The following is a 10,364-nucleotide window of genomic DNA, read 5'->3' as shown; positions in this document are numbered from 1 at the left end:
TCCTCCCTCCTACCTCCTCCCTCGTCCGTCCTCCCTCCTCCCTCCTCCCTCCTCCCTCCTCCCTCCTCCCTCCTCCCTCCTCCCTCCTCCCTCCTCCCTCCTCCCTCCTCCCTCCTCCCTCCTCCCTCCTCACACCTCCTTCTCGGCGCCGGTGTTGCCTGTCCGACTCCCGTTTCCTGTGTGTAGGTGCTTCTGGCCGCCGGCGCGGTGGTCTGCACGTTAAACTTCGGCACCCAGTTTCTGCTGGCCCAGCGGTACGAACGACGGCGCGTCAAGGCGGCCGTGCGCGCTCTGTGGGCGGTGGGCTGGCCGCTGGTTGTGATCGGGGTGGCCTACGCGCTCAACCAGCGTGCGGCGGACAAGAAGGGTCTCGCGGGAAGTTCTGTCTGGGTCGCCGACTGCAGCAGCGTCCTCTCGCGCGAGGCGACCCCGCACGGCGTGCCGTGCGAGCAGCTTGCCCAGCCGGCGTTCAATTGCGAGGGGCACTATTGGGTCAACGACACGCGGCCGGACTGGGTCTGGCTCTGCCTGGCTCCGGACGCGTTCGGTGGCTCGGGCCGGTGCGCCACTCGGGACGAGAGCAGACTCCTTCTTATGACGGGGCGTGGTCCCGAGTGGCGGCTCGACTGCCACCTCCCAAAGCCAAAGCAACCTGCGGCCGCGCCGCCGTCCGCGCCCTCCCCCGATCACACCTTCCCCGAGCCTCCTCCGCCGCCGCTTGCACCTCCGTCGCCGCCTCCTTTGCCTCCTGCGCCTCCATCGCCGCCTCCATCGCCGCCTCTGCTTCCCTCCTTTGACGAGGCCAGCGAGAGGGAGGCCTGGTCGCGCAGCCGGGCCAACCGCGTAGAGCTACGCAAGCTCTACGACCTGAAGCACGGCACGTGGCACTACCTGACGGCGGTCGGTTGCAGCATGATGGTGCTCACCGCCCTCGAGGGCCTCTCGGGGAGGGCGTCGCCGCCGCCCCTCCGCGAGGAGTGGAGTCTCACCGCCCTCAACCTCGCGCTCGCACTCGTCTTTGCGCTGATGAGCTCCCTCGAGGCTGAGTCTGACCGGTGGCTCCTCGCGTGGGCCCTCCTCTCCTTTGTTGCCACCGCCGCTGCCGCCGCCATCCTGCTCCGCCTCGTGGCCGCGCTCCGCGAGCAGCAGCGCCGGCGGGCTGCCTGGTGCGCCGCGTCTGCCATGGTGGGATCCCGGCCGCCGACGCCCCTCTCGACACGGCGGGCCACAGGAGCAGCGCCGCCCGAACCACCGGCCGCCGGTGCCGCCGCGGCAACGCAGAGCCCCGCGTGCGCCTCGGCGCCGGCGACGTGGCACAGGCGCTCCCGCTCCGAAACGACCGCCTTCAAGAAGCCGCCGAGGCTTGACGGGTCGGAGCTGCTATTTGCCCACCCGCCCTCGTGATGGTTCCATGGGCGAGCCGAGGCGGGAGAAAGAGGACGTGTGGAAGGGCACGCGTTGCTTCCTCTCCTTGAGCAGGGAAGGGCCATGGCGCGCTTCGGCGTGTCGGCGCAATGGGACAAGTTGGCGTGACGCGAGACCCGGCCCTCTGTACTGTTGATTGCGTACTCCGTACAGGTAAGAGATGTCGAGGGATTCTTGTGTTCTTGTTGATGCCCGATGGATGATTTTGCGAGTCCGAGGGGTGCGTGTATGCTGCGCTGCGCCTCGCTGATACAGTCGTCAGGTGCGAGATGCGAGTTGATCGCATGGTGTGTCTATGTAGAGCCGTGACAGTTGAGTGAGTGAGAACAGTGTGAGACAGCACAGATAGTTCACAGCCCTTGTTTTTGAGAAGAAAATACCTCCTGTCTGCGCGCTGGTCTTTCACAGATAGATAAGAAACAAGAAGCTCACATCGGTCATCGCAGATAGTGAGTGAGGGTGTGAGATAGGCGTACCTTATTAATTCATAGGCCTTGTTATGAGAAGAACATACGTCCTATGGCGCTGTGCGCTGGTCTGTGAGAGGTTGAGGTGCGAGCCCTGGAGGCCCTGGGGATAGGGGGGAGACTAACCCGCGGGCCTTCTTCACGCTTTGCCATTCCGCATTCGGACATCGGACGGACGTCCTCTGGCTGAAGGTTGCATATGCTTACCGAGAACAGCCGGCGGAGCATCGCCGTGGCCGTGGCCGTGCCCGTGGTCGAGGCTGCACGAAGCATCCCCACACCCTCCTTTGTCGTCTCCAACAAGTCCTGGATACACGAAAACGGCCGCGATGCAGCCCGCGCGGTGCTCCCGCAGACATGATCCCAACCAACACAATCTCTCTCTCACACGACCCATTTGCTGCTACATTCTCCACCACGCATGCACACAGAGTGTGGTATCACATCTCTCTCTCTCTCTCTCTGTATACCACTCAGCCGAGCCCCCGCCTGCCGCAGCGCCTCTCGTCGACGCAGTCGTCCCTCACGCGCAGCAGCGGGCCGTCAGCCTCCTCTCCTCACCCGTCCCACCACTCCAAGTCGAGGCGTCGGAGCGCATCCGCCCTGTCGCCCGAGGGGGGCAAGTCAGCCGCCGCCCGGTTGGAGCCCGTCGGTCGGACTTGCCTCAGCATGTGCGGATCGCTACTGTTGGCCAAGGCGAGGGACACGCGTGCGCGTGCACCTGGCTCTCCGCGAGACGACGCCGGGCGGGCCTCGGAGTACGCCCCCCAGCGGCACAGCCGCCTGGTGGCGACGATAACGCGCTTTGCCACGGTGATGTGCATCGCGATCGCGGTGGCCAAGGTGTACGCCTACACCCGAACTGGCGCGGCGGTGATGAAGACCTCAGCCCTAGATTCGCTGGGCGACCTCGTCGCCAACGTCATCGCGCTTTATACGGGTTACAGGGTCGCGTCGCCAGACACAGAGCGGTATCCGGTCGGGCTGGGGCGGCTAGAGCCAATCGGGGTGCTCATCTTCTCGACGCTAATGGGCGCGATGAGACGAGAGGAGAGGCTCGACTAGGGCGATAGCCGCTCGAGACGCGAGGAGAGGAGAGGGCTCGAGCGACTGTAGCCCTAGCTGAGTATCACGGCATGCTCACAGGCGCGATGATGTTGGGCAATGCCATCAATAACATCGAGGCGCGCCGCGCAACGGCGGAGGGATGGGCGGGCGCACAAAGTGAGGAGCCACAATGATGGTTGATGCTGCAATGAACAGGTGCTGCTCGACGAGGAGGAGGACACCCGCGAGGATGCGGTTCGTGCGTTCTGGTCAGCGCTCTTTGAGCCCATGCTCAATGAGAGTCGCCAGTTCGACGCGCACAGCTACGCCCTGCTCTACTCGCCTGAGGCGCCCCTGTCTGCGCCTCGACAGTCGCCCGAGGTAGTCGAAATAAGCTGAGACGCGCCCCCCCCGGCACCTCCGCTGGGGTGCCCCCCCCCCCCCCAACCACCTTTCACACACGCGACACACACGCGTGTCCTCATTCTGGACAGGCAAAGAGCTTTCTACAGCTCAAGGGGTGCCTGCATGACCAGGAGCCGACCATGCTTCTCCACCAGGCCCTTGCGACCGGCAGCCTTTCCGACGCCAGCGTCGTCGTCGAGGACACCATCAACCGCGTGGCGCAGGTCGTGGATCCACTCACCGAGTGGGAGCACGTGCTGCTCGCCAACCAGTTTCTTTGCTGCTGCGCGCTGTACAAGTTTCTGCTGTGGCAGTTCTGCGCATGGTATGCAATCCCGAAGACGGGCTCCTCGGTGCTCGTGGCTCTCGCGGGCGACAAGCGCAACGACTGCCTCTGCACGACCTTCATCATCGCCGTCACCTTCTTCGCAAAGATCCACGAGGACGCCATCAGCTATGTGATGGAGCCGGAGGACGTCGACCCCTTTGTGTCGCTCGTGCTCAGCGTCGTCATCATGTACATATGGTCGCAGTTCGTAGTGGAGGAGGCCACCTGCCTGTCCTGTGTCGCTGTCGAGCCCGCCTTCAAGGAGCAGCTGCAACGATCGATCGACGCGCTGCTTCAGGAGCACGATGCGCTTCGGTGCCGCGCTCAAGTCGTCGCCTATTACTCATCTCACCACCAGTGCACTGTTGAGGTCAGCCTGTGCGTGGAGAGGGCGACGGGCGGCATCGACGTGATGCTAGGCACGTTGGACCGCTGCATGTGCAGCCTGCGGCAGCACCTCCTATCGAGGGACGACGTGGAGAGGGCCATCGTCGTGCCGCGCAGCGCCAGGGGGGCCGCCGGCCTCACCTTCTCCGAATGGAGCGGCGTTTACCACTCGCCCTTGCCTCCGAGGCGGGAGGTGCCACGGCATGAACTGGCGCAGCCGGTTCTCTCTCGCGTGTCGGCGTCGAATCGCCGGACTGATGCTTGAGCACTACGTATGTTCGAGTAGTGTGTTCCTTAATTAAGGTGTTGCTCCCGACATATGCGGATTGCGACAGGCCCGACGCGGCAATCGCACACAGGCCCAGAGACATCTCGCCACCCACCCGGCACATATCGCGCTTAGCCATCTCTCACCCACCGGACACCGCAGCCGGCAGTAGCCCCAAACCTTTTCCGCACAAGCACATCCCACGGCCGCCCATCCCGTTTTGACCTTTTGTCACAGGAAACGCGGGTCGAACCCGGGCCCGTCCGGGTCCCACATGCCGCCGCCAGGGAAACGGCCGCCGCGGCCTCGGCCACGTCCGCCGCGGCCCGGCCCCATCGGCACGCCGCCGATGCCGCCTCCGACCCCCGAGATGCCGTCTGGGTCGAGGAGCGGGTCGTGCCCTCCTCCGATCGGGTCGTATCGCGGCTGCATGCCGCGCCCGCCGCCGGCGCCGGGCATGCCTACACAGGCAAGTTCCGAGAAAAATTCGGGGCGGTCCCTCGCCGCCGAAGGTGGGAGATGGCTGGCACGCCGGGGAAGCCAGGCGGTGGGCCGAAGCCGGGGGCGCCCCCGTGCAGCGGGCCAAAGCCGGGCGTGCGGTCAAAATCGCCCCCGACGAAGCCGGGGAGGGGGACAGGCAGCCCGCCGGGGTAGCCCCCCCCGGGCCCGGGGTTGACGGGCAGGGGCCCTGGAGGGTTGAAGTGGCCTGGCGGGGGGTTGAGGTGGCCGTACCACGGAGGGCCATCGCGCAGCACCTGTTCGTGCAGCCGCCGCCGCTTCTCCTTCTCTGCAGCGGCGGTCCTCTCCTCGTCCAGCCGGGTGGCGTACGCCCGCTTGGCGGCTCCGCCGGCGGGCGGCGGTGCGGCGGAGGTGGAGGGGCCGGCGGCGGAGGGCGGGGCGGAGAGGTCGCGGGGAGGAAAATCGCCGAAGGAGGCGCGGAAGAGCTCGCGCCTGACAACAACAAGTCGGGTCGCCGAACAAGAAGCCGGGAGCGGCCGCGGACGAGGTCGCGCCAGATCGCGTCGTCGGCGGCGAGCGATGCGAAGGAGCGGGAGACGGAAGCGGCGCGGCAGAGTGCGGCGGCGGGCAGATGGGCGAGGATGGCAAGCTGCAGCTCCGGGCAGAGGTCGACCAGCTCCGTGGGGGCGCCGGCGCCTGACGGGTCGAAGACGGTGGCGCGGAGGGAGCAGAGGAGCGGCTGCAGCAGCCTGGGTGGGGGCGAGGGCGAGGGTGAGGGCGAGAATTCGGGTGAGGGTGGGGGGGCTGGGCAGAGAAGAGGGAGCGGCTGCAGCTAGCCTTGCCCCGAGCAGGTGAAGCAGAGGCCGCAGCGGGGCGAGCGCCGCCGCAGCTGCGCCGACGCCGGAGACGCGCGTGGCGTCGACCTGCACAGAGATGAGCTGCTGCGGGCCTCCTCCTTGCAGCATGGCGTGCAGAAGGACCGAGCTCCCCATCGTCACGGCGCGGACCTCGAGCAGTGGCGCGCCTGACTCGTGAACCAGGATCCATCAAGACTGATGCACTCCGGCACCGGATCCGCTTCCCGCTCGAGCAGCGGCGCGCCGGACCCGCCGCGCCGCTCGTGCGAGTACGAGAGGGCGAGCATGCCTGATGGGATTGATGTGATTGTCACCGCTCTTGTCGTTCTGATTGCGAGAGGGCGAGCCCTCTACTGTACCTCCGCGGCTACGCCACCCTCGAGGCAGCCCCGCGGCTGCGCCGCCCTCAGGGCCGGTGGCTGGCCCGTCGCCGCTTGGCGCCGGCACGAACCCTCCCGAGGCGAGCAGCGCGTGCGCCGCGAGCAGGACCACGTCGTGCGGAGCGAAGCCGCACCCTCCTCCCCCGCCGGCTGCAGCGGCCACCGCGCGACCAATGGAGAGCACTATCGCCTCTTGCACGCACGCCCCCCCCGCCGCCGCAGCAGCAGCTGTGGGCGGCGCTGCCGCCGCCGCGGGCGCACGCGCCGCCCCCTCGACCTGCATGGGCTCCTACATTCAAACCCATCGCCCTCAGCAGATCATCAGTCGACTTCGGCCGCCGACCAGCGCGGCCGCCTCCGCTTCAGAGGCGTTGGCGGCGAGCGAGGCAGCGGCGGCAGAGAGATCGCCGCCGGCGGCGGCGAGGGCGGCGAGGGCGTCGCCCCGCGGGAAGCCCATCTCTCCCAGCCTCCGCACCGCGCCCTCCCTCTCCGCCCTCGCCGCCGCTGCCGCCGCCGCCGCCGCCGCCGGCGATGGCGGAAGGCCGCCCGCGGCGGCAGTGTGCGGGGCGGGGGCGGGGGCACCTCCGAGAGGAGCGCCGCCTTCGCCGAGCGGGTTGGCGTACGGCACCACAGCCGGCGCCGGCGCGAACGCCGCCCGTCGTGGCGCCGCTTGCGGCGGCAGGTTTCTGTGGCCTCCGGACGGCGGCGCGGCCGGCGCGGCGACCGGAGCGGCGGCGGCGGGCGGCGGAGCGGCGGTGGCGGCTCCGCCACTGCCGGGCTCAGAGGAGAGGAGGTAGAGCAGGTCTCCGCCCGCAAGCCCCACTTGCGAGAGGGGCGTGCCGGCGGCGGGCGAGAGCGACTCTTTCCGGTTGAGGGAGAGGGAGCAGGCTGCAGACGGCAGGCCGGCCTCGGCGGCCGCCTGCGTCAGGAAGGCGTCGAAGGCCAGCGACGGCTCGACGCGCAGCTTGAGCGTCCCCCCCGACGGCGTACGGACGCGGAGAATCATGAGTATTACTGGCGCCTGTGTGCGGAGTGAGGTGGTGGAGAGGGTGGGCGCTCGCAGCCGTGGCGAGTGCCGCCCTCGCCGTGCGTCACGTGAGGAAGGGCCCGAGGAAGGCCACCGGGCGCACGTCGGCCCAACCAGGCTCCCCCTCGAAAAAAGAAAGCAAAGTCGCGAGGCCCAACTCGGTAGGCCACTAGTTTATCGTAGGGTACTCACGGATACCTCTCCTGAGCCCCTCTCGTGTGCCCTCGCGCACATCGCATGCGGTCTTCACTCAGCCTCCGTTGCTGTGAACACCAAACTTGCACTTCAGCTGGTGCGCGGGGGGGCTTTCGCCGCCTACGGTTTCGCGAGCGCGCTTGGCCCTCGCTCCTCATGCGCGGCGCTCTCGCTGCGCTCTCTCCCTGCTCATGGGACCTGATGCCGCGCCACCTCTGTGGCCGCTCCATCCTCTCTGACGGCGCCAGCCCTCCGGCTGCGCCATCTCTCTTTGGTTGGCACAGAATCTGTGTCTGCGCCATTCTTGCTGTCGCTGGCAACTGTTTCTGGGCAGCAGTACACGGGCGCGCGCAACTCCCTACTAGCTCAGGCGGCGAGCGTGCAGCAGCGGCGCACGCTCGAGGCTGTGATGGGCTCCGCGCCGCGGTGCGAGCCCTCACTCTTCCCTTGGCTTCCATGCCAACGTCTCGACGCAGCAATGCTCCAAACACACACACAGCGCCCTGCAGCTCGCGCCGACCCCACCTGCAACACCCCAGGTCGTCGGCGCGGCCTCGCACGGCCCAGCCACAGCTGGGGAGGCGGCCGTCGCTGCTCGACATGCGGGCGCCGTCGAGCCTTCGGCCGACGAGCCGCGGAGCCTCGCCGCAGCGCCCCCACACCACGGCCGGCGCGGGAAGCTCCACCTGGGGCGCCGGGCAGGCACTGGACTCGCCCGGCGCATCTGCTACTATCGGCCTCGACGGGACTGCGCCATTGGAGCTTCAATGCCAAGGCGTGTCTGCTGACTCTCGCTCGCCCCTGGCGCGGCCCGCGTCTGCGTCGAGCGGCGCGTCGCCCTCGCGCCCCGCGAAGGGAGGTGTGACGTGTGAGTGAGTATTCTTGATACGAAACCACGACGACACACACCAGTCGACTCGCATCGGTTGCCTCCATGAACGGCGGAGCTATTGGCTCGCGTCCACACCACACCTGGCTCCAACGTGGACACGCCCATAGCTGGGGACACTACTAGGTCACGCATGGCATCAGAAGTTTTATCTCTGGGCCCCGAAAGGCATCTCTAGCAGCGTCGTTACGCATGCGCCCTCCCCTCCTGGGCGCATGCGCCTCACGTCTCGCCAGAGCCTAACCAGCCCTTGGTTGGTGTGCGACGAGACGAGTTTTTCGCCATCGCAGCGAGCAGCAAGCCACTCGCCGCAGCAGCCGGAGGCATCGCCGCAGCACTGTCTGCGCCGCGGTCCCGCACCCGTCGACGAAGCTCCCCCCGCGGAAGACCGCGCGTAGCGACGCCTTGAGCTTGACAATCGAGATGAGCGCGCTTGAAGCTCGCTCACACACACACTCACCCAAGGGAGGGATGGGCGCCTTGTCTGTCGTGTGGCGGCACACGGCGGATGCTGTGCGTTTACTGGGCCACAAGTTTGGTTTCGGCAACACCCTCGACCAAACCTTGCTCAAGGTTCTTGGGTGCAAAGAGCGCGGCCACAAGTCACAGGGCCCGCTCGTCCATGCGACCGGTAAAGGCTGGGTCAAAGGGCACAAGGGACAGTACTACGACGCGCTCCATGTCAAGAACGGAATCGTCAAAATTTGTCTCGTCGAAAGCCAGGGCGGCATCGCGCCGCCAACCAAGAGAATCATCCACAACTTCGCCAAAGAGGTCGGCCAGCCCGAGCGCCGTCGACCGCACCGTCCACCGACTGCGGCACAGCCTCCGGCAGCGCCCGGGGCTTTGTCCAGCACCACTCGCAACAGCTCTCGCGCGCCGCCGTCTGTGGCGACGCGCAAAACATCAACAACGCTGCTCGCAACATGCGTGTCGCGCACTCATTCATGACCGGTCTCAATGCCCCACCCCCCTGCGCGCGGGCCTTCTAGTCCCGCGGGTAGTCTCCCCCCATTCCCAGGGCCTCCAGGGCTCGCACCTCAACCTCTCACAGACCAGCGCATAGCCCCAGCGGAGGTATTTTCTTCTCAATAACAAGGCTGTTAATCGTGCACTATCACCCTGCCTATTGGTGCACCCAGCCTAGTCGACTAATTCACGTTTGCGAGTACGAAAAATGCTTCCCGTGCGAAAAAAAAGCTCGCAAGCACACCACCGAAAAGGGCTCGGCGAGATCTCTCGATTGGCATCACTTCCCAAAAATCGACCCCAAAATCGCCCTCCAGACCCTCCCTGGTGGCCAGAGACGCGCGCCGCAGGCGAAGCGCTCGCCGCGGACCTGCCCCGCCGGCCCCTGCCGACCACGTGTTGGCATAGCGCTCCTGAGAGCACCAAACCTCGCTCGTGTTGCCGCCGATAGAGCTCGACGCACGGCCGCAGTGGCTCGGGTTGGACGCACTGGCTTGAGCCGGCCTTTTGCTGCCCGGTGGGCGGCCGCGCTTTGGCTTGGCCGGTGGCTCCGCGGCTAGCTCAGGCGGCGGCAGCTGCTCGGGCTCGGGCAGCGCTGGCGCCATCTCCTCCGTCGGGGCGGCGGGAGAGGAGGTGGGAGCGTCGGCGGGAGCGTCGGCGGGAGGCTGAGAGGTGGCGCCATCTGAGAGAGAAGGCGGCCGGCGGGGCATGAAATCGGCGAGCGTCCGTTGGCTAGGGCCCTCCGCGGCCCGAGGCCGCTTGTTCTTCCCCTTCTTCCGTGCGCTGCTCGCACCAGAGAAGGGGAGGGTTGACTGCACCAGCGGCAGCGCCTCGCCGCTGGTGGACTCGCCCGAGCTCGACGAGTCGTCCGGCTTGTCGACGTAATCGAGGTCGCCGATGTCGTCGTCGCCCTTTTTGTCCTTCGGGTGCTCCTTGTTGAGTAGGCTCAGATTCGCTCCGCGCCCGGTCTTCTTTGCAGGCATCTCTGCAGCTCGAGGCAGCGAGAGCGGGCGCGCCGAGGACCAAACGCACCTGCGAGTGCATAGAGACGGCCGGAGATGGGTCAATCGTAGGCTACTCATGTGCCCTCGATGGATGGGAGTGGTCTGGGCGCGAACGATCGGTGTAAAATGGAGCTAAAAAAGCGCGCGTATCGCGTCATTGCGAGCGACAGCGCGTTGCTCCAGGAGGCCAGCGCGGTCGAATCTGGCGATTCGACACCGGTCGCTGGGTGCTCCGGACCGGTCCCGATGGTGTGGGC

At 67.2% G+C, this 10,364-nt stretch overlaps 4 protein-coding genes across 4 annotated transcripts in view; 2 read left to right on the top strand and 2 right to left on the bottom strand.

The window, feature by feature from the left end:
- Nucleotides 1-1,404, top strand: part of EMIHUDRAFT_458325 (hypothetical protein) — a gene marked incomplete at its 3' end in the record, with an annotated part of 2,389 nt that extends 985 nt beyond the window's left edge. Inside the window, exons 4-5 of the mRNA XM_005773941.1 lie at nt 187-560; nt 813-1,404. Of these exons, the coding sequence (XP_005773998.1) occupies nt 187-560; nt 813-1,404 (966 nt within the window). The remainder of the gene's footprint in view (nt 1-186; nt 561-812) is intronic.
- Nucleotides 1,405-2,091: 687 nt separating this feature from the next.
- Nucleotides 2,092-2,957, top strand: EMIHUDRAFT_241013 (hypothetical protein; the record flags this gene model as incomplete). Its single annotated transcript, XM_005773940.1, has 2 exons — nt 2,092-2,235; nt 2,508-2,957. The coding sequence occupies 2 exons, from the start codon at nt 2,092-2,094 to the stop codon at nt 2,955-2,957; spliced, it is 594 nt and encodes a 197-aa protein (XP_005773997.1).
- A 1,379-nt stretch (nt 2,958-4,336) lies between these two features.
- Nucleotides 4,337-4,789, bottom strand: EMIHUDRAFT_444422 (hypothetical protein; the record flags this gene model as incomplete). Its single annotated transcript, XM_005773939.1, has 1 exon — nt 4,337-4,789. A coding segment is annotated over one exon (331 nt), but the record flags the coding sequence as incomplete, so codon positions are not given.
- A 4,471-nt stretch (nt 4,790-9,260) lies between these two features.
- Nucleotides 9,261-10,086, bottom strand: EMIHUDRAFT_241009 (hypothetical protein; the record flags this gene model as incomplete). Its single annotated transcript, XM_005773938.1, has 3 exons — nt 9,261-9,277; nt 9,474-9,711; nt 9,922-10,086. 3 exons carry the CDS (start codon nt 10,084-10,086, stop codon nt 9,261-9,263), a joined length of 420 nt encoding a protein of 139 aa, XP_005773995.1.
- Nucleotides 10,087-10,364: the final 278 nt, after the last annotated feature.

This window comes from Emiliania huxleyi (genome assembly GCF_000372725.1).
Source record: "Emiliania huxleyi CCMP1516 unplaced genomic scaffold EMIHUscaffold_321, whole genome shotgun sequence".
NCBI classification, from domain to species: Eukaryota; Haptophyta; order Isochrysidales; family Noelaerhabdaceae; genus Emiliania; species Emiliania huxleyi.
The sequence above is the reverse complement of the archived record's forward strand: the minus strand, read 5'-3'. Positions and strand labels throughout refer to the sequence as shown.